We start from the raw sequence: 22,514 nt of genomic DNA on the forward strand, positions 1-22,514 counted from the left end.
TTTGTACATCTAGAGCATTCCGTTGCCTCCTTCAAGGAGAATCATTGCTGAGAAAGCATCGTATTTGCTACGCTCATGTTATTCAGTTCTCATGGCAATACCAGTTTCTTTATGTCTAATAGATATTGAGTAGTCATGTCATTTCCTTGAGTCTCTGCTCTCTCTCTGAACTTGTGGCCCCGTGAGTCCTCGCTGTGTTGGATAGTTTCCAACTCCACGGCTTATCTGCCCAGCCCCTTAAGATAGCCTCTCAGCAACTACCCTCCGCCAGGCTTCTCAGCCACCCTCCCTGCACCAGGACTTGACAAATGTGCCATGTTAAAAAAACCGGTGCCCACATCCTCGCCCCATCTGTCCTGGCTCCCTCGGTGGCTCTCTGCTGCCTTTGACTTTATCTGCTTCCCTTGCTGTCCTCAGCTAGAACAGTGGTCTGCTACAGCCTCTGCCTCATCCCCAGAAGTGGAAGTCTATAAATGTTCCTGAGATTTGTATATAGAAATCTGGGTAGCTCTTCTTAAGAGATGAAGAGAATTAACATACATAGCGCGTTGTATTTATTTGTAGGTGACGCTTAGGTATTTTCCGAGCTCTCCCTGTTGCAAACAGTGTTGCTGTGAAGGTTCTTGCACGTGCTGTCTTGTGCACATCTTCGGGAATCCCTGTAGCTTAGACACCTGCAAGTGGAATTGCAGAGCCGGAGACGATGCTCATGTTAACGTCATTGCTTTTGACCAATGTGCTTTCTAAGGTGGGTGGAAACATCTATTCTGTGTTCCCCAATGGTGTGTGAGTGTTGGTGTTTACCACTAACTCTGGCAATGTGTGTGAGAGCATTTAAGTTCTGCTCATTACATGAAAAGTGGATTTGCATCCCCTGGCTTTGATTGTTAGTAGGATTCTCAGGTTTATTTCCTCTTTTCAAAAGGCCTGTCCCCATCTCCGGTCTCCTGTTCTACTGGGCTTTCAGGCTCAGCCACGGGTCTGACCCCCACCAGCAGTCCTTGCAGGCATGAACCTCCAAGATGACTTCTTCAAACAGGCTCTGTGGGATCCCATGAGTGCCCTCATCCCTCATCCCCAGCAAGAAGAGGGGGTGATCGCTTCTGGTTTTAGTTAGTTCTCACTGCTCTCCTTCTCTATTACCCCAACACACAGCCAAGCTCATTTCTGACCTACCTCAGGAAGGCTTTTAACCCAGACCTCATTCACAAGGCTACTTCTTCTTCTCAAAATCTCCATCCACTGTTTCCAGTGTCTGCTGCCCATGGTATGGTCTACAGCTGTGTTCTGTCTTCTGTCCCCTGATCAACTCAAAGCATCTTGAGGCCAGGGCAGTGGCGCACTACCGAGCCTGGAAGTAGACATGTTGGACAGTGGACTCAATCTTTGCTAATGTGTGATCTCTGCACCCGTTACTTTATCTATAAAGCCAGCAATACCTACCTTATAGAAATGCTGTGAAGATTGATACCTTTATGCCTTTAGCAGAATGCCTGACTTAATATTCACTCAAAAGGCTTTCTGAGTGAATATTAATTATAGTCCCCTAGAGTCCTGGTGCATGAATCCATGCATAGGTGGGGTCCAGCCAGCCTGTCCCAATGAGGCTGAGCAGGGCCAGACTGGCAGGAGCAGTGGGGAGGAACCTTGGGCAGTTGGGGATGGGGGTGTGGCCCATGCAGGGTGGGGTGGGGGTGGGGGTAGGAGGAGGGAACAGGCCAGCACCTAGAATATATGAAATACTCAAAAAAGTTAGTAGGATGTTTTTGATGCCTAATATGGGCCCGGCCTAGAAATGCACATGGATCTGACCTAGAGACAGACATAACTTACAGCAGTGCGTTTAGGGCTTGACTGGAGGGGGCACGTGGCTGGAGCTCATCACAGGGGTAGTAGTTTTAAGAAGGAAATGAAAAACAATTTCTTGCCCAGGCAGGGTGAAAACAGGGGAAGAACATTCCAGGTGGAAGTAAGCGGTTCAATTGGAGGAAAAGAAGGCACAGCCAAAAAAGCTTCAAAAACCCTGACATTCGCCGAGCAGTGAGTATCGTTTGCTGAAAGTCTTCACGTTGAAGTGAAGGTCCTTGGCTTGCAATGGGGGTCACATGTTTCCGTGAACTTCCAGATAGCGGCATGGAAGGCGCGAGCCCACATATGGGATGACTTAAATTGGTGCGAGGGAATGTGTGTGTCACTCCGATCGGGGGTGGTACGTGCGGCGTTATTAGGCCCAGGCTGAGGCCGCAGTACAGTCATAAATCAAGGAGCGGGTGTTTAAAAAACAGTGGAAGTGTTAAGGAAACATGAAGTGGCTGACCTGCGGGGCCGGGCTGTTACTCCCTACAAGAATTTCGATGACTAATGATGTGGATAAATAAGTGCTTAAATTTCTCATAACCACACGTGTAATTTATTTAATTTGGGGGGTATTAAGCGTTTCTGGGAGCCCTGTAAGACGATGGTGAGCAGTTAGCTGGAAAAGGTTTCCCACTATTCAAAAGAGGCTGGTGCCTTTTTCTCTGAACCAATTTCTCCCCACCTCCCACTCACCAATAACTGGGATTAATGTACAGAAAGATGGGATTTAGAAGTAGCCACCCACCCTTCTAGTTTAATGTATAGGTTTTGAAGTTCTACTGGTAGATGATCATTCAACTGGGTCTTGGAGAGCCTTTTTAAGAAATTAAAATAGCTGAGAGAGAGGTGAGCCACACCTGGGGATTTATGGGGGTGGTTGGAGGTGGAGGGCAATCTGCTGAGGGAAAGGTCTACCCGCTGTGACGTTGAAGGACCACAGTGACTGGGGCTCCAAAGTGGCTGCCTACATGCCATTCATCAGCTGTCGCAATCCTGGGCCTCGATTTCCTCATCTCTAGAAGGGGGCCAATCACACCTACCTCCCAAAGGGTTGTGAAGATCAAAAGGCAAATTCAGATGCCTATCTACATACATGATATGCTTCTTAGCTGTGTGTAAAAGTCTGATATATTTCTATTGAACAAACATATAGAAATATCATAAGGAAAGTCTGGTCCTTGGTCATTATAAACTATAAAATCCCTAATTAGACCTTACTGTTTTGATAAAAGTCTTAGATATAATAGTTTAGCACTTTATTTTATATATATATATAAATTTATATATTAAATATATATAAATTTATAAATCTATATAAAGGGTGTCTTAAAAATGTATACACACTTTGAGTGATCATAAAGTCAGTGTTTATTAACATACAGTTCATTTAAAAAATTTAAAAGGATCTCAGAAATGAATATATGTATATTTTTTTGTCAATGCCTGTTTTCAAACTGATGACCGTGCTGGTCCAGGCACTGCTGATAACTCATAATGGCAAACATCAAGATTCATCTTGTTCAGTAGATGTGTGTGCCTAACTTGTTGTTGAGTGTTACAGGTTTTATACCGTAAACTTTATCTCTTATGTATCCTAATTTTTAAAAAGTCTAGTGTCATCTTAGACTAGCCAAATGATAACTGAATATGTTCCTTTTCCTAGTGCCTTTCCCCTTAATCTTATGTCTAGAGTAGGGGTGTCGAACTCAATCAGAGAAGGGGCCAAAATCTAAAATCCAGCCTAAATCATGGGCCGAATGGTTTACTGAACAGTCATAAACTGTCATTGTGATGGAAACGCAGCGGAGTGCAGTGATGACAGCGCGGTGCAGGCCACATTGCAAGGCCTGGCGGGACGGATTTGGCCCGCGGGCCTTGTGTTTGACACATGTGGTCTAGAGTCTTCCCATCTATTAATACCCTGTTCGAATAATGCCTCCTCCACAAAGCTTTTCCCTCCTCTGTATTCCCAGAGTGCTTTGCTTCTATATATCTATTTAACTGCTATTTTAGGCTATAAGCTTCTTCAGAATATCATTGGAATTGAATCACCACTGTATTTTCTTGTCCTAGAGCCCAGTGTATAATAAACCTAGAACATAGCAGAGTCTCAATGGTTTTTAAATGAATGAACTATTGAACCAACGAAATACACTAAAAAAGAGAACAAATTTTGAGGGTGGCATAGGAATGAGACTTCAGGGTGAGTTTTCTTTGTTCAAAGCTTAGTTTGGCTTCACCCATTATTTCAAATCAGTTAAACTTGAAAAGGAGTAAAATTAAGTGAATTATCAGCTATTTAAAGTGCATATATTTCTGGAGGAAACACCCTATAGATTTACTTTTAAAACTGAAAAAAAAAGTTAATGAGCTAATAAGCTTAGGCTCAATGAACATGTGATTGAGGTTACAGATTGTTTTCAATATGATTATTTCATTCATTCATTCATTTCAATATATCTATCTACTTATATCTATATCTATATAATCTATTTAATCTATTTAATCTATCTATATAGATATAGATATAGATATAGATATAGATATAGATATAGATATAGATATAGATATATTGTAGATAGATATAGATGATATAGATATAAATTAGTACCCATTACTTGGCACTTTAGTTTCCAATGGTTAGGATTATGAGACATATATTGATTTATTACTTTTTTTTAAAATCAACCTATTTTTTTGAAAATATTGATAAAATACAATCCGTATCCAAATAAGCTCCCAAACACTGCAGAACATGGCCAATGCCACTGCTAAACAGAACTACTAGCTGGCAGCAATACACAAGGGATGGCTCAAGTGTCCTTTCCAGACTGATGATGGAAGTCTAAATTCAGCATGGATATGTGTTTTAAGGGTCTCAATGTGAAATGTAGATAGTAAAATGTCGAAAACCACCAAATCTCTATCTAAAATATTTTGGTTAAGTCAGCAATCAAATCGAAGGGAATATTAGCTCTGGACATAGGAGAGTGATGGCAGGTAAGAGAAGCAAACAAGAAAGCCAGGAGGGGAGTGGAGCCCTGTCCCACAGACCATGCTTCTCCTGAGAGAAGGCTCAGATGCAGGGGAAGGATGGCCCATTTCCCTCAGGATAGCCGTTCTGTCCTACGCCATCACTAGCGGAGAATTCTGTCACTCCACATTCCCAATCTTGGCTACACATTCAAAACACTTTTGGTTCTTAAAAACCCAAGACCAGTTCAATCAGAATTTCTGGGATCCTCCCTGGAGAAGCTTAGGTGCAAATGTATGTTTGGATGCCAACCTGTTAGGTTTTTGTTGTTGTTGTTATAGTTTGCTATATCAGTTTGAAGATTACACATTTTAAAAATTATTTGTTAGTGCTCACTCTGAATTATATCATGCATTCTAGACTTAACACATTTGAATACCAATCTTTACTTTTATCTTTCCCTGGATAATGAAAAACCTTTAGAACGCTTTAATTAAAATGACCTCTTCCTGATTTCTGTGTTAATATTATCAGGTATATTAAGTCTGTTATTTTACATTATTATTTTATATGTCTTAATAATTTTATCTCATGTTTATATAATTCTTATCTTCTTAATATAATTTTCAGTTTTATAATTACTCAATAGTGTTTTATTTGTCTTCATTATTTTCTCAGAACTTCCGTCTGGAATAACCTTCCTTATGCCTGAAGTGAATCATTTAGAATGTCCTCTGCTGTGACCAGTGGTGACCAGTTCTCTGCATTTTGGTAAGTTTGTGAACATTTTTGTTTTACAGCCAGTCTGGATATATATTTTGATTGAGTATAGAATTTTAGATTGGCAGTTATTTTCATTCAGTCCACCACTCTCTTTCACTTTGTATGCATTTCATCTGTGGTCTTTCCAGGCTGGCTGCTTTCACTTAGCAATATGAATTTCAAGTTTCTCCATGTCTTTTCATGGTTTGATACTCTTTTCCTTTTATCCCTGAATAATATCTCATTGTTTGGATGTACACAATTTATTTACTCACTTACATACCAAAGGGCTTATTGGTTGCTTCAAAGTTTGGGCATTTATGAATAGAGCTGCTAAAAACATCTATGTACAGATTTTTTGCATGAATGTAAGTTTTTAATGTATAGCTTTTTAATATTCCTGTTTAGAATTAGCCTTGTTGAAACTTTGGGTTTGTTTTTCATTTGTCATAGAAAGTTATTTTTTAATTATCTCTTCAAATGTTGCCTCTGTCCCAATTCTCTCTTTGTTTTCTTTCTAAATTCTAATAAGAATGAATTATATATTTTTATTCTATCTGCCACAATTCTTAATCTCTCTCCTAAAATTTCCATCTTTATGTCTCTCTTTGCAGCATTCTGGATCCTTTTTCTGATCTGTCATTTTAGTTCATTTCTTTTCTCTTCTATGCAGCAAGTCCACCCTCTGAGGCTTTCATTTATTACAGTACTTTTCATATCTAGTAGTTATATATTGTTCTAAATGTTGTCACTTTTATATGTTTTCTGCTAAAATGTTCAAGCTCATTCGTATTTCTTTAAGCACAGTGGGCATAGTTATTCTAACATCTGTGTCTGATGGCTCCTATATCTGACTGTTTGGATCGGTGCTGCTTACTCATGGTACCAGTACTTGTTACTTACTGCTTGTCATTGCCCTCGATAAAACTATTTTCAGAGGCTGCCCAAGCGCTTTTATGAAGGACCTTCCTCTGAAGAGGATTTGGGTTTGGTTTTCTTTTTGCTGCTGGTCCTCTAATCTCCACTGATTTTAGAGCAAATTGATGGGTTGAGCTTTCCTGGGTTGCTCTGATGAAATCCATTAGCATTTCTGCAGGGGGCCTGGGTTAACTTACAGCCTTGCAGGGATGGGCTTCTCCTTGCATATGTCCCCTCTTCTGCTCAGGGTTGAGACAACCCCCCTATTTCATGGGGCACCTGGGAATATAATATACTGTGGATTCTTGCTCACCCTTACCTTGACCATGTAGTCATTTGGAATTGCAGTTTATTGTGAATTGCAGAGTCCATCGGACATCAGACCCTAGATTTTGTGCAGATGTTCATTTCATTTCTTTTTTTAAAAAATATATTTTATTGATTTTTTATAAAGAGGAATGGAGAAGGATAGAGAGCTAGAAACATCGATGAGAGAGAAATATCGACCAGCTGCCTCCTGCACACCTCCCACTGGGGATGTGTCCACAACCAAGGTACATGCCCTTGACCAGAATTGAACCTGGGACCTTTCCATTCGCAGGCTGACACTCTATCCACTGAGCAAACCGGTTTTGGCCAGACATTCATTTCTGTCCTCCACCAGGTTCTAGGCAGTCAAAACACAACTTCACATTCATCATGGCTTCTCTGAGGGTGACAAGTGTCCCTTGGGCAATAGAAATTTTACCTTTTCCCTTAACTTTTGAGATTCTTACCTTTGTGTTTACTTGATTTTGATCAAAAAATGTCTCACCATTTTTTTCAGCACTTTGCTGTTTTTTAAGAAAAAAATATTTTTTTCTATTATATTTTCTTCATGATTGTTAGTTGTCCTTAAGTAAAAATTAGTTCAAGTAACTTAGCCTGATTTTTCCAGAAGCCAAAGTGTCCTTGAAGTAACTCTTAAAAAAAAAAAAAGAAACATAAAAACATCTTTTATCTGTCACCACTCACTTCATTCAGAAAACTTTTTACATAAAATAACATTGATATGTCAAGTGTGTAATCAGTTGTGTAGTAGGAAAACTATTCTAAGTATTTGAAATCTTTAAAAAAAAATAGTGGGTTTTCACTAATGGGATATGTGTAAGGTCTGAATTCTTAGGCATTGAAGAGTTAAAACTGTTGCACTTTAAAATAAATGGATGCATTTGCTATAAAGTATAGTAATATGGTCCTTTTGATCTTTGCATTGTGATTTAACTCAGACATCTTTATTGTTTGTGCAATTTCTCCAAACCCATGAAAGGTGATATATATCCCTCTGGCATGAAACCGACCCTCTGGATTGGCACTGGGTTATTTAACCACCCTGATAAATAATTTACACTTGGGGATATTGTGCAGAAACCTTTTCAATTAACCTGTGTTGACAGAGAAACTAAATATAGTCGTCAATGAAAAAAATGTTTAACACATTCTTGACCTGTTGGGCACACACACAAAAAAATTATTACTTAACATGTTATCTATTCTACATAAGAAAATACGTGAAAGGGGAATGTTGAACATAATAACAATTGTAAATATGAGATTTAAACATCTATTATTTTTTAGAGGAAATTTTAATGTTGTGTATTATTTTAATTTATGTATAAAAAGTTAACATATGTACACTATTTTAGTTCACTAAAAGAAGTGTCCGCTGGTCGAGAGGGTCTCAACTCTGAGACATTTTGGTTCAACTCCTGGTCTCATTGGGCATGCCATTTAGGCTTCGTAATGCTCACACCCCTTAACTGTAAATCAGGAATAAGAATACCTGGCATTGTTGTTACAAGGATTAGAGGTAAATAGGTTAAATAGCTTACGTATGTGTAGTTATTATTTTTCTAGAAAGAACTTTCTTGGGTGAGTTTAATCAAATCTCCTAATTTGTCATATACTTGATTACCTGTGGTCTTAGGCATTTTCAATAACATGGCATTCTTTTAAAAAGGAAAATAAGCTCCTTTAGTTTTTTTTTTTTTTTTTTTTTTTTTGTGTGTGTGTGTGTGTGTGTGTGTGTGTGTGTGTGTGTTTTCCCCCCAAAATATATATATATCTTTGAAAATTAAGTAGGGGATGAAGTTAATGCATACAGATTATAGCAGAATTAATTGTGCTGGCTTTAGTAAATCACATCTAACTAATTGAAGGCAGACTGCTTACTAAAATACACAGGGATCTGCAGAAAGGAACCAAAAAAACAACAACAACAACAAAAACCTAGAGGACAATAACCAATAATCTGACTGAACTGTATAGAAGCTTCCAGGGGAATTTGTGGCCAGCTTAAAGTTTCGCAGTGTGTGAGCTTTCTTTCCAGCTTCCCTCATACTAATTCCAGATTACCACTGACTATCATTGTCAAAATGACACATGTACCCAAGGCTTTCACACTCATCATCGTGTACTTTGAATAAGAGCGTGCAGGGAAATTCAGCATCACCTTCTGAGCCAGAAGGGCTCTCTTCTCCCTGTAACGGTGGGACACACTTTCTAGAGGGCAGGCAAGGACCAGTTAAATTAGTTCGGTCTACTCTGGCCATCCAAAGGATGACAGACATGTTAGTTTTAAGGTCATTAATTAACTGATTAAACAATCGGCCTAATATCTTGTGAGTAATTGGTATAACCCTGCCTTTTGCCAGATGTTAGCAGGAGGCAGCAAATGTTCAAATACATGCCCCTGCTCCTCAGCAGCACACTGCAGGCTGGCTCCTGAAAACTCACATCTAGCCTTCGCATCCCCTCTACCTTGACTTCTCTGATTAGATGTGCAGCAGATAAACAGAAATAAATATTCCCGTGGTAGCCAGGGCTTGGGTTGTAAATGTCTTTCTAATCCGTTCACACTCCCCGGAGCACTTAGGCAGGATTATCCATCACAAGTCATTCTACAGTCTTAATCAAATTGCCTGCTGAAGGAAGCCTCGTATTTATTACATTTTTTCCTAAATGGAAAACAGCTGTGATAAATTAACGTGCACCAGAAATCTCATATGAGGAGCGATTCTCAACTGTCAGTCTTTCCAACTATGAATAATATATTCCTCTACGGCAACCTGTATCTCTGAGTGTGGCTAATTCGCTTGGCCCCTTCCACCTCTCTGTGTGGTACACTGGAGGCGAAATATTTTCTGAGCCAGGCTAGCAATGTTTCAATGATATCTATAGATATTATGAAATCAGAAAATGGCCTTACGAAGGCGGCGTGGTTGGCAACCGCAGAACACATGTGTACAAGGCTCATGTCAAAAGCCACGTCCATCCCATCCGGAGCATCCATCTCCCGCTTATGGATTTGCCTAATGCAGGTATCACTGCGAATGCCACCCACATTCACCCTCAGAATTAGCTCCCTCTCCTCTGAGTCTGTAATAATGAATCAAGGTCCTGATTAGAATGTGGCTTCCCCAATGGATTTCCCCATCGAGACACAGCATACTACCGGAAGGAAAGAGATTTCCAGTTCCTCTGGTGGCATCTCTTTGTCAACTGACAATTTGACAAATTTATGTATCGGGGGCTGCTAAGGGAGGGCCCAAGTACTGCATTATTGTGATTTCACCATAGAAATGCCTCTCTTTCATCAGCCCTCCTCACTTTTCAAGCTATAATACTCCATTTCTTCGTGCCTTCTGTAGATCGTTTCACTGGCTCATTTGCAAGGTGGTTTTTAGTAGCAAATTTATATGTGTGCTTTTTTTTCTCGCTAGACAGTAATCCTGGTAGTCTACTTTTTTGTATAAAACAGGAAACAAAATCCATCCAGCTATTTTAAGTGGCAAGAAGATAGTGTAGAAGGTGCCTGCACATTCATGGGAAGGGCTGGAAAAGCAGGATAGGTTATAATAACAGAAATGACTCCCAAAATACTATAGAACTGACCTGGGAAGGGAAGCTACTGCTTCTGCCACTATCAGGGAGATGGGAACCTCGAGGGTTCCGATGGAAATTCTGAGTGACAGCACATAGCACCACAGCGAGGACATGGGGATCCAGAGACGGGCAGGATGCCACCGCCCTGCAGCCTCCTCTCAGTACCCACTAAGAACTGAGTGGACATAGAATGTTGGGGTCTCTCCCAGTTGCCTCTTGTCATTAAAAAACAACAAAACTAATCAAAAAGAAATAGCCGAGTATCCACAACCTTCTTGCCCACAGAAAATAGCCAGAAGGAGTAGAAAGAAGGCTCCCTTTTCAGTTCTCCCTTCAAAATCTCACCGTAGGGACAGCTATGTGTCGGAAGCTGGCATTCACCCTGAACAGTGGTCGGCAAACTGTGGCTCATGAGCCACATGTGGCTCTTTGGCCCCTTGAGTTTTTAGCAAAGGCCAGCTTAGGGGTACCCTCATTAAGTTAATAGCAATGTACTTACCTATAGAGTTTAAGTTAAAAAATGTGGCTCTCAAAAGAAATTTCAATCATTGTACTGTTGATATCTGGCTCTGTGGACTGATGAGTTTGCCAACCACTGGCCCAGAACAGAGGCATTAGGGTTTGTTGCTCGTTGCAGGACGACAGGAGCAATCTCCCGGTAGGAACACAGGATACCAGACGAGCATGTCATTCAGGTTCTCTTAGTCATATGTTCCTACATGTTCCTACAAGCTCCATAGTAGTAACATGGAAGGCATCTTGTCTTGCACATAGCCTACTGTTCATATCTAATAGGGATTTGGGGACAGCATCAAAACTGTGCACTGGAGAAGTTGTATGTTAGTTGTACTCAGTGTTATGTACTGTGTGAGATCCTGAATAGCTCCATACCCAAGGAGACTATAGCTATGGTTAAGTGTGTAATATGCATATCATTGAATGTCCTCATATCACACGGAGTGTGAAGCAAGACAAAGTCCCTCTGAAGAGAAGGGAACCCTCTTTAGCTTCTGCTATTCGTATTTACTTTAATAAGATATGGACCCCCAAGTCTGCTGCCTTGCTACTCTGCCAATACTTTTCTAATTTAAGTGTGGACACATTTTTGTAGCTTCTATTATTTCTTTCAAATATTGAAACATTTGAATATATCAAGACATTCAAATATAGTTATCCTCTTTTCAAGTTCACAGAGAATTCTGGAATAAGAATGTACATTCAGAGGAAAATGAAAAATACACATTGGAGCCTTCTCCGCCCTCCTCCAAAAGACTCCAGTGACTTTTGCAACACCCCCAAGTTCATTTATCTATAGGATGGCTCTTGATGGCTTTGTGTGAGCTTTTTAAAGTTCAGCCAAGCCAGCTGCGTGATCCATACAAAGACAATAGCTCCCACACACGGGGCTACATGGATTAAAGAGCCCGACCCATCAGTAAATCTGCCAGATGGCAGTGGAAGAAAGCTTGTAACTCTCTCACTTTCATTTCAACAGCAGCAAACAATGTTCAATGTTTAAAATAAACTCTTCCAGATGAGCTAAAGATAAACTCTGAGGTGGGTGGACTGGGGCTTGCTAGGCTGCAGCTCTGAAGTGTTTGATTACATTAGCTCAAACCCCTGGGTAGAACCCGCTTCTGTCAACAGAATGCTTCGCTTCCAACACCTACTACATGAAGCCATTTCCTGTGCTTTCATGGCTTGGTGGCAGAAACTAGCCTTGCTTTTTGCACAAACTAATAATGATTATTTATTTCTCCGCGCTCAGCTTTTCCTCAAACAGAGTGTACAACTTTAAGATATGCCCAAAAGGCCAATCCGTGTAGGTCTGCACGGATTAAAACCTTTTGAATGTACTGGCAACTTAAACTTCTATTGACACTTTCACCCTCCTGCTCACTTTACTGTTCTCATAGTAACAAGAAAGGTACCATTATTTAGAATCATTCTGCTAATAACTAGATGCCTATTTAGATCCATTGGGTAGAAAGAAAGAGCAAGAAGGAAGGAAGGAAGGAAGGAAGGAAGGAAGGAAGGAAGGAAGGAAGGAAGGAAGGAAGGAAGGAAAAATACAAGTATTCTGTTAGGTGAGAATTTAAAAAGGAAGTTAGAAACATTTTGTTGTTTTTAGTAAACTTCAAAACCTGCAACTTAAGACCGACCAGGCTATAATACATCATATGTAATATGTCATTTTAAAGATATAATGACACACTGAAAAATAACTCTGTTAAATATTAAGGAACTTATTTCAACACAATTAGATGCTTTAAATGAAGGAGAGAAACAAACACAGGTTGATAATGCAAATAAATTTTAGGACACTCAGAATATCAACAAATACTCAAGGAAGTATATTGGGGCATTTAAAAAAATTAAACATCGCAAATTTAGATTAGAAGTCTTCGGGAAAAAGTGATTCACAACACAGAACGCAGTGACTGCTGGTTCCTCAGACAAAAACCTCTCAGTAATAGCTCTGTGTATGCAATAGAAGCCCTCTTACTAGGGATCAGTTAGCTACATGGAAAAAAAATGATTACAGAAGAATTTCTTGAAGATTAGTAATTGAACTTCATCTGCCTATCTTCTGACATAAGGTTAAAGGCTTGTCTATTGTTTTTCTGAGTGTGGCTTCATTTGGAATTCCATCTTCCTATATTGTACTCATTTACTCTATGACTTTCAGCCTTTGTGCCTTTAAAATGGAGTCAAAGTTTAAAGCTATTTGCAGAGCACTAAACACAGACCCTTTTAGATGTCTATAATATCTATTTTAGTTGTTTTGAAACTTTATTCAACCATTTCTAGTGATTTGCCTTCATTTACTTTTTCATAAAACATTCAGCTTACTTTTCATAGAAATTCTTTTTTGCACTCATAATTTATTAGTTTGCATTGTGATTAATAATTTCTATTCTAAATTATAACTAGCACAGCTAACACACACAGGATTGGCTGGGTTTTCTCTGTTGCTGCCTATGACCCCAGGGGCTAGGCTAATGACTGGACATTTGACTGTATTTGTGAAACGACAAATGAACGGTACATAACTCACTCTTCCTATGTATGTGACAGAACAGGTGGGCAAGAGGGGAAACTTAGAGCATACCATGCTATGGGCCTCAGTCAGTATATTTTAGCGGGGGGTGGAGGGGGGGGAAATGGAGAATCAGTTATTACAGTAAACTGCTTTAATTAAATATCTAACTTAGCAACAACTCTTCCTTAAGAGAGGCATAGACTGAGCTCTCCAGCTAACTTTCCTCTAGGAATAAACCACCTTCCTCCATGCTAACCTGTGACTAATTTAACTCTCCATTGTCCAGAGAAGGTTTGTGAAACATCTGAAGCTGTCTGTGGGAGCCAAGCTCCTGAAGGGGGATTGGTAACATGTTCTCTCTTCAGTGTTGCTTAGGACATTTGGAATCAATTAAATATTCAAATATAGATTTCCTCAGATCTCTAGCCAGGCCCAGCTAGTTTGGGAGGGGAGGAAGTTCAAGGCAGATAACTGCTACTCCTCACACCAAAATCTATAGCTGACGATTTAAAAAATATACTCTCTAGACTTCCTGGGTCTGTAAGCAAATAGGCAAGATTAGAAATGAGGAGGAGAAATAGCAGGAGCCTTAAGAAATAGGAGGTACAGTATACATGAGAACGGCTGCCTAAACCGTGTCTCAAACACAAATATTTGAGTACATTGGGATATTGCATAAGTACAACAGTATGTATGGCCTGTGCGCACTAAGAATGATTTTACATTGGTAAAGGATTATAAAACAATGTGTGACACAGACTGTATATGGCCTAATAACTTTAAATATTTATACTCTGGCCTTTTGTAAAATTGCTGACTCCTTGGTTTAGTTTTCTTTCCATCCTATGTACTAATATAAATATGACTCGCCCTACCAATTAAATGCTCTTTAGAACGTCACTCTATAAAAGTTACTCTGACCTCACCCCTTTTCAGAACAAGCTGTGTGAAACAGAACTCAGTATTTCAAAAGAAGAAGCCAATAGCCAATATGAAAATGGGTTTCCAACTCCATGGTTCCAGGATCTGGCACCTTACACACTGGTCTCCCACAGTATTTCGCTGAGGTCAGGGGAAGTATCAGAACTGTGTGTTACTTATTCCTGTGCCCAGTGAAGTGGTTGGAAGTCAGTGAGAGGAGGGAGAAAGAAGAGAGCAGCGGCAAAGGTTTACAAATCTTTCAAGTCTAAGTAGTCGTACTGTAGCTGTTAGTCCTCGACTCCATCAGACGCAGGGTGGGAAGGACATCTTCCAAATGGCAGCTCATTTTACCTTAATAGTTGGTGTTTCCAGATGAGTTCCTAGTTTTCCATCATGATAAATTAATATATCCTATTTTACTACGGTGCCACAAACAAGAACTCTGAAAGGCTCCACTCTTACAAAAGCCCAAATCCCCCAAAAAGCATCAGGTATCAAAATGCAGCCAGAAAAGATGGTATTAAAAGAAAAAAATATGGGCTCCTTTTTAATGAAGTCGAGGTGTAGGACAGATTTATTAGCTTCCATTTTTCCAAGTTGCGTTCTGGTGTATTTCCTGCCCGTACTTTTAAGTTCAGCAGATCTCTTTGCAGAATTATTTTTTTTTTTAATACTTTTCAAAGAACATGATGTGGCTATACACACTACACCTGCAGAGACACACCTGTGATGAGACAAACACAAAAGGTTCCTCACATTCACAACCCAAGCTCTAACAGAAAACAGACCCTTCATGTGATCTGCCAAGATCCTGCCATTCTCAGAAAGAACTGACACTAGTAACCACATATTATAAAGTCTTACAAAACAAACCAAGATCACCCCTGACCAAAATGCTCATTCAATTTAGTGTAGTTCAATCTATTCTTTACCATCATAATTCATTTTTCCAATATTAAGAGATTATTAAGACAAATAATTACTTTTGGTGTGTAACAGATGCCTACAACATTCATATGTAGACTCTATTTTTATGTTCACCATGGATCCTTATTATTCATTCAAACATCATTACCATATGTTTATTGTGTGTCAGGTACTATACTTGATTCTTGAGGAAGGAAAACTAATACAAATACAGTAAAAAAAAAAATAATAAAATCTTTCCTTGGAAAGTTTCTATTCCAATTGTCTAACTAGATTTGTGAACAAATAATCAGTGTAGTAAATCCCTAGTCAAGTTGCCAAGATCAATGAAAACGAAGTAGAAAGAGAATGAGTCCAACCTACAGGGACTGGAGATAGGAACACACTTGAAGAGAATGTTAAAGGGTAGGTAGTATTCCCAGTGAAAGGGAGAAGGGTATTTCAGATTGAAAGAACAATGTATAATAAGAACAGGCCAGGAGGTTAGTGTTTGGTCTACACTGAGGACAGGATTATCCAATGGAATAACTGGCGATGTGCTAAGACAGTGGTCAGCAAACTCATTAGTCAACAGAGCCAAATATCAACAGGACAATAATTGAAATTTCTTTTGAGAACCAAATTTTTTTTTAAAATATATTTTATTGATTTTGTACAGAGAGGAAGGGAGAGAGATAGAAAGCTAGAAACATCGATGAGAGTCATCGATCAGCTGCCTCTTGCACACCCCCTACTGGGGATATGCCCGCAACCAAGGTACATGCCCTTGACCGGAATTGAACCCGGGTCCCTTCAGTCCCCAAGCCGACGCTCTATCCATTGAGCCAAACCAGTCTCGGCGAGAACCAAATTTTTTAAACGTATTTTGTGGAAGAGCCACATTGTTCTTTTGAGTTACCCAACAGTTCAGCATTTTGTGTGCTCTGTTTAAATTCATCTAACATTCTAACACAGTGGTCGGCAAACTCATCAGTCCACAGAGCCAAGTATCAACAGTACAACCATTGAAATTTCTATTGAGAGCCGAATTTTTTAAACTTAAACTTCTTCTAATGCCACTTCTTCAAAATAGACTCACCCAGGCCGTCGTATTTTGTGGAAGAGCCACACTCAAGGGGCCAAAGAGCCAGATGTGGCTCACGCGAACCAGTTTGCCAACCACTGGGCTAAGAAATTAATTTGTCACTATGCACACGTGCCTATTTAAATTTAAGGTTAGAAATTCAGTTCTCTGTCATATTTCAAGTACTCAAAAACCACGTCGAGTGTTCCGTACTGGAGAGCGGAGAATTCTCTTCATCCTTGTACAGTTCTATTGGACAGCACTGTGCAGAAGAGTACAAGGTAAGCCTGTGGCAGTTCATGGAGAATCTAAAATGTATACGAGTGTTCAAACTTTAAGTAGAAATGGTTTGCAAACTACTGTATTCTACTGTATCTACTGTATTCTTCAGAACTAGCCTGGGGGACTCCACCTGGGTATATTTCTATGGCCTGTTTTACTAATCCAGCTTCTGCATTTGAGAAAGCTATTTTTTAAGAAAAAATTCTGCAGCTTAAAATAGATAGATAGGTAGGTAGGTAGGTAGATAGATGATAGACAGACAGGACGCTCACTGTTATGAATAACTGGAATACCACATAGGTTTTTAAGCAGTGAAGTGTCATCAAGACACAGATTTGGGTTTTAGAAATATAACTCTTACAACAACAAAAGAGAATGTGAGAAGAAAACCCACTTGATATTCCAAAAGTAGTACAGGCTAATGATGTGCGTGGTAAGGACTAATTTCAGTGAAGCTTCTAAAGAAACAGACAATGAAGAATTTGCATCAGTAAATTTATTCCAAGTAAGGATTGCACACACAAACCAGGCATATTATATCCACAAAAACCAGCATTGCAACACAAATATTTAACACTTTGGTCATGAAAATCAGAGACAAAAACTTTTCAAGGTATCTATTTTAAGTAACTGAGTTCAATATTTGTAATCCAAGCATGTTCAATTACAATTTTTAAATTTTTTTATTTTTCCTTATTCATTATGCCTATTGTATATTTACATCTTTTCTGAAATGATTTCCAAAATGTAACTTTTCATAACTTCAAAATAGCCATATGTACTTCTTAGTAAAACCAAAATGAGTAACAAGTGCGCAAGCCACCTGATCACAGATGTGAGATACATTTTTTAAACGGCCCTTACACTTGTTCCTACTGTACTATGCCAACCATTACTTCACTGATATCCCAGAGTTTTCTTGCCACAGACTCATCCATGGCTATAGGCAATAGTTCTTCCTCTTTGCAATCCCCAAAGTACTTTCCTGACACACCTTCTACCTCCGGAGAAGAGGCTAAATAAATGGTAGTCTGGGCACCTTCTACTGGAGTTTTGAAAAATGCCCAAGACACCAAATTGAAAAGTGGTTTGACCATCAGTGGAATGTGTATGTGTCTCCCCAGGTTAGTCCGCACAATGCCAGGGTGCAAGACATTGACAGTGACCTTTGTGCCTTCTAGGCGGCGGGCGAGCTCCCTGGTAAAGAGGATGTTGGCTAGTTTGCTGCGACTGTAGCAGAAGCTTTTATTATAGCTTTGCTCGCTGTTCAAGTCTTCAAAGTTGATGTCCCCATATTTATAAAGTTTGGAAGAAACTACCACAATCCTGCTGGGCGCTGAACTTTTGAGTAGTCCCAGGAGCAGATTGGTGAGTAAAAAGTGGCCCAGATGGTTCACCCCAAACTGCATCTCAAACCCATCTTCGGTCTTCGTGTAAGGGCACTGGAAGACCCCTGCGTTATTGATCAAGACGTCCAGTCTAGGCTCTTCCTGTAAACATCAAAGAGAGAACAGCGGAGTTAATGAACACAGGCCTTAATTGTACCAAAAATAAAAATAAGAAATGAAATTTCTTATGAGCTACTAAAATTCTATAAAATGTCTCCATCAATTTTCAACTATTGACAAAGAACTAAAACAGATTTGCATGCCCAATAGGGGCGTGGACTTCTGCTTTTCTCCTGTCATCTCATCTAATCTCAACAACCTATAAGCAAACAGAAGCACAGAAGACCTGTGATTTGTCCAGTGTCACAGACTTCCTAAGTGACAAACAAAAATCTGAAGATGGAAGTTTCCGATCCCAATGCCGGGCTCTTAATGTACTCATGCCAGCTTGCTTTTCTAATTGGCATTTTCAAATGAGAAAAGCTAGAAAGTGGGTGAGAGCTGGAGAGTGGAAACACAGCAGAAGGAGGTCAGTCTTGTTTATTCCCAGAGCTGCAAGTATCAACACCAGGGGCAAGCTGGGATTGCTTCATTTTGTAGTTCTCTGAGGGTAAGTGGTACCGTGGGGATGGAGCAACGTCAAATTGTTTCCTTAAAATCAGGACAAGCAATAGAGTAGGTCAGGGATGCAAATGAAGGCCAGACAACATCATAAATAAGTCCAAGAGATATCTTAAAAAATGATCCAGCCAAAACTGGTTTGGCTCAGTGGATTGAGCATCAGCCTGTGGAGTGAAAGGTCCCAGGTTCGATTCCGGTCAAGGGCATCTACTTTGGTTGCAGGCACATCCCCAGAAGGGGGTGTGCAGGAGGCAGCTGATTGATGTTTCTCTCTCATCAATGTTTCTAACTCTCAAAATCAATTAAAAATGATGCAGATGATATAAAAATATCAGAAACAACAGTTTAAATACTAAGTCTTACATTGACAGCAAAGAAGATTAACAGAGGAGATGGGATTAACAAACACCTTAACCTCCACCATGACTGGAAGTCACCGTTCTTCCCTGGAGGATGGAACTACCTCTCTCAGGCTTCAACAGGCTCTCAACTCAGTTCTCTACAGTCAGAACTTCGCACTGTGACCAGATCCTGCCGCGTCTTTCCAGATTACATTTAGATTGTTCTTAAAGGGGTGTCTTTTTTCATTTTATAATTCGTGTTCAGTTGATTTTCTCCAGCCCTGCCTGGCTCCTGTCTCTTTTGATGGGCAGAGAAAAATAAATGTACAACGTGTTCCAGGTGTAGAGACAGAAGGATGACCCGCCATTGAATTAATTTGAGGTCAAATTTCAAATTTCACTGGCTGGTTTGCCAAGTGTAAGTGAAGAGAAAAATGTGTTAAATTTCACAACTGTATCAAAGCCTACCCGTCAGAGGATTAACTATTTCTCATTCTGTCTGTCTAAGCACCTTCCAGCCTTTCCAATAGTCAGCTTCAAAAGGAAGGCAAAAGTTCACCCGTGGGGGAAAGAAAGGAGTGTTCTCTTTCAGTAATCCTTTGGAAGAGTTTCCTGTATTAATCATTTTTGAGCCATCATTCTTTGCTGGATTTGTGTTATTTTAAGACCTTATCATCTACTATTTTTTTTTTAATTCTAAGAGATAAATGACATAAATACCAAGAATACCAACCTGTGGGAAATTTAATTTCCATTAAAAAAAATTCTGATTATGGCCACTGAACGTCAGAGCCAGGAAGAAACTTAATGCTTAGAAGGACAATTTCCTTCTCTCTTTATCTCAGCTTTTAATTGACTCTGCTCCACGTGGCCAAAGAAATAACATACCAAGTGTACGGGGAATGAGAACACCAGCCACATCTACATTTCGATGGCAAAGAGGGAGACCCATTGTTAATATTTCCAACATCTCTTATGAGTATTAATTTCTTAATTTTAACCTGTTTTTTTTTCCTTCTAATAATGAAGTAGACATGAAAACAAACCAACGAACGCCCCCCTAACCTCTCCAGATCTGCACCAGCTCCCAAACTGTGCGGCGGGATGCCCCAGAGGCACAAGGAACTCCCAGGATCCCCTGGAATATTTTAAGTGCGCAAGGGAAACAAAGATACTCAGCTCAACATCTCAAAAACTAGTTTCAGGTGGCTCACAGCTTCACCATTACGTTGTGCTCTCTTCTCTCTGGGGATGTCACATCTTCGTGAAGCTGCATTTAGCAGCTGCTGTAATCACGTGTGTGTACAGTGTTAGAAGCCAATGCGGAACAAGAAATGAAGGTGGCAAAGTGCAATCTGATCCCGAAGTCAGACAAGTGAACAACAGGTACACATTCCCGAGTAAGGATGGTTTCACTGTGTGGACTGTTTTTTCAAATAGTGACTAAGTTATATCAACACTTATTGGGTTATTTGAACCTAATTACTTAATATCAATAAGACGGCAGATATTTCTTTTTGGACTCAGGGCATCGTGGAATTAAAAAAGAAATAAAGAAAGAAAGATTGGGAACCTCTGCTCTAGACCTAAGGCTCCATTTCATACCGGCCCATCTCCTATGCCAGCGAACCTGAAATCTCTTCCCAGCGCCCTCTGCAGGAAACCCTTCTATGCCCATGTCCATGGAGGACATGCCCTTTAGTGGAAAGTTCACCATCTGCACAGAGATAGCCTCTAGGTCCCTGGAGGGCAACAGGAATCCAAGAGTGGAAAGCAAGGGCACTGGGGACAGATCCTGGGCACCCAATGCGCCTCCTGCTGCCTTCAGTGCTTTGTGTTGTAAAATGGGGGCAACAATGCCCACCTCACAGGTAACTGCGCAAATTCCACGGCAAAAAAAAATAGCCAAGGGCACTTTCAATAACTATATACATTTCATATATATAATCTGAAATGCTTGGAGCAGCTCCTGGCACACGGGAAACCTTCCAATAAATGCCAGGCATTACATATTTACGTATGTATGTCCCTGTTTCCAGCACAAGGCAGCTGGGACTCCAGGCTCCAGCTTATTGGGAAAGGAGGCCAGGTTGTGGTTAGGGAAGGTGCTAACCAGTCCCCTGGCGGCAGAGCGCTGAACTCCTGGCCCCGCGGGGGAAGGGCAAGGGCACGTTGTCCTCGGTCCTTCTGATTTATTTTAATTCCATGATGCCCAGAGGCCAAAAGAAATGTCTGCCATTTCATTGAATAGTAAGTAATTAGGCTCAAATAACCTAGTAAGTGTTGATATCATAACTTCCCCTGCGTGCTCCCGGCCCTCTGGAAGGCGGGCTGGGCCCGGGTGCCCTTTGGCCTGGGGAAAGCGCACCCTGGCTAACGGTCCTCTGGGGCCGGTTCTCCTCTCCATTTCCTCGGACGACCGGGCTCCCCAACCGCCCCCAATCACGTGACCGAGTCTCCTCCCGCTTCCGGCCTTCCCAAGGTCACACCCCGGGCTCGGCCCCGGCCCCCGGCCCCCGGCCCGCCCCTCCGCCCGGCCCGCGCCGCCGGCGGGCTGCACACCTGGAGCAGCTCCCGGCAGAAGGCGCGCACGGAGCGCAGGGAGGCGAGGTCCAGCTCCTTGACGACCAGCTCGCCCGCGCCGCCGCCGGGGTCGGCGCCGGGGTCCGCGCCGGGGGCGCCGTCCCGCAGGTCGCGGCGCAGCTCGCCCGCCGCCGCCTCGGCGCGCGCGCGGTCGCGGCAGCCCATGATCACCCGCGCGCCCCGGCGCAGCAGCGCGGCGGCCGTGGCGCGGCCCAGGCCGCTGTTGGCGCCCGTGATCAGCACGGTCTTCCCGCGCATGAGGCCGGCCTCCCCTGCTCCGGGCGGCCGCCGGGCGCCGGACCCCACGAACCGCCGGGCCGCCAGCCACACGGCCCCGCCCAGCGCGGCCAACAGCGCCGCCACTGCGGCCACTGCCATGGCCGCCCGGGCACCGCACTTCCGGAAGCCACCTGGGCGCGAGGAACTCTGGGGCGCGGCCTGTTGTCCTCCAAGGGGTGGCGTGGGGCATGCTGGGACTTGTAGTTTTCCTTGGAGGGCCCCTGGTGGTGTGCTCTGTGGGTCCTGGTGACTCCTTGAAGCAGGCTCCCTCCCTACCTGAGTGTCCTGGGTGAGCACAGCCCCCGGTTTTCACAGGAGTCAGGGGGCTCCTCCCCAAGGAAATCCCTGAGTGGTGGCCGCCTTCCCCAAGCGAATGCTCAGTTCATATTTGTGAATTGCCAACTCTTTATATAGGCTGGTTTACAAATCCCACACTTCGTGGATAGTGTAGCGTGTTTTAAGGGCTCCTGGGACATGTTAACCCTCTCTTCAATTTTTCACCCTCGAGAATTTTTCCCTGCCCGCTAATGCCTAAGGAAGGACTCGAATCCGCCCCCTCTTCGCCCACTCCCCCTATAAATGAGGCCAAGAACTTAGCAACATGAATCAGTTGGAAATAGATAGGCCCAAT

At 41.6% G+C, this 22,514-nt stretch overlaps 1 protein-coding gene across 1 annotated transcript; it reads right to left on the reverse strand.

Annotated features, from left to right (window-relative positions):
* Nucleotides 1–17,149: 17,149 nt before the first annotated feature.
* On the reverse strand, nt 17,150–22,017 carry RDH14 (retinol dehydrogenase 14). The gene is made up of 2 exons (XM_036434656.2): nt 21,584–22,017; nt 17,150–18,161 (listed from the first exon to the last, which is right to left on the reverse strand). The coding sequence occupies exons 1-2, from the start codon at nt 21,980–21,982 to the stop codon at nt 17,544–17,546; spliced, it is 1,017 nt and encodes a 338-aa protein (XP_036290549.1). The 5' UTR covers nt 21,983–22,017; the 3' UTR covers nt 17,150–17,543.
* Nucleotides 22,018–22,514: the final 497 nt, after the last annotated feature.

The sequence above is a fragment of the Pipistrellus kuhlii genome, unplaced genomic scaffold (genome assembly GCF_014108245.1).
Source record: "Pipistrellus kuhlii isolate mPipKuh1 unplaced genomic scaffold, mPipKuh1.p scaffold_m20_p_13, whole genome shotgun sequence".
NCBI classification, from domain to species: Eukaryota; Metazoa; Chordata; class Mammalia; order Chiroptera; family Vespertilionidae; genus Pipistrellus; species Pipistrellus kuhlii.

What these genes read in the sequence shown, in the direction of transcription:
- RDH14 (XM_036434656.2), bottom strand. Translation starts at nt 21,982, where the DNA reads ATGGCAGTGGCCGCAGTGGCGGCGCTGTTGGCCGCGCTGGGCGGGGCC. An exon ending in TCTGCCGGGAGCTGCTCCAG is followed by an intron (nt 18,162 to 21,583) that starts GTGTGCAGCCCG and finishes TGATGTTTACAG; the next exon opens with GAAGAGCCTAGACTGGACGT.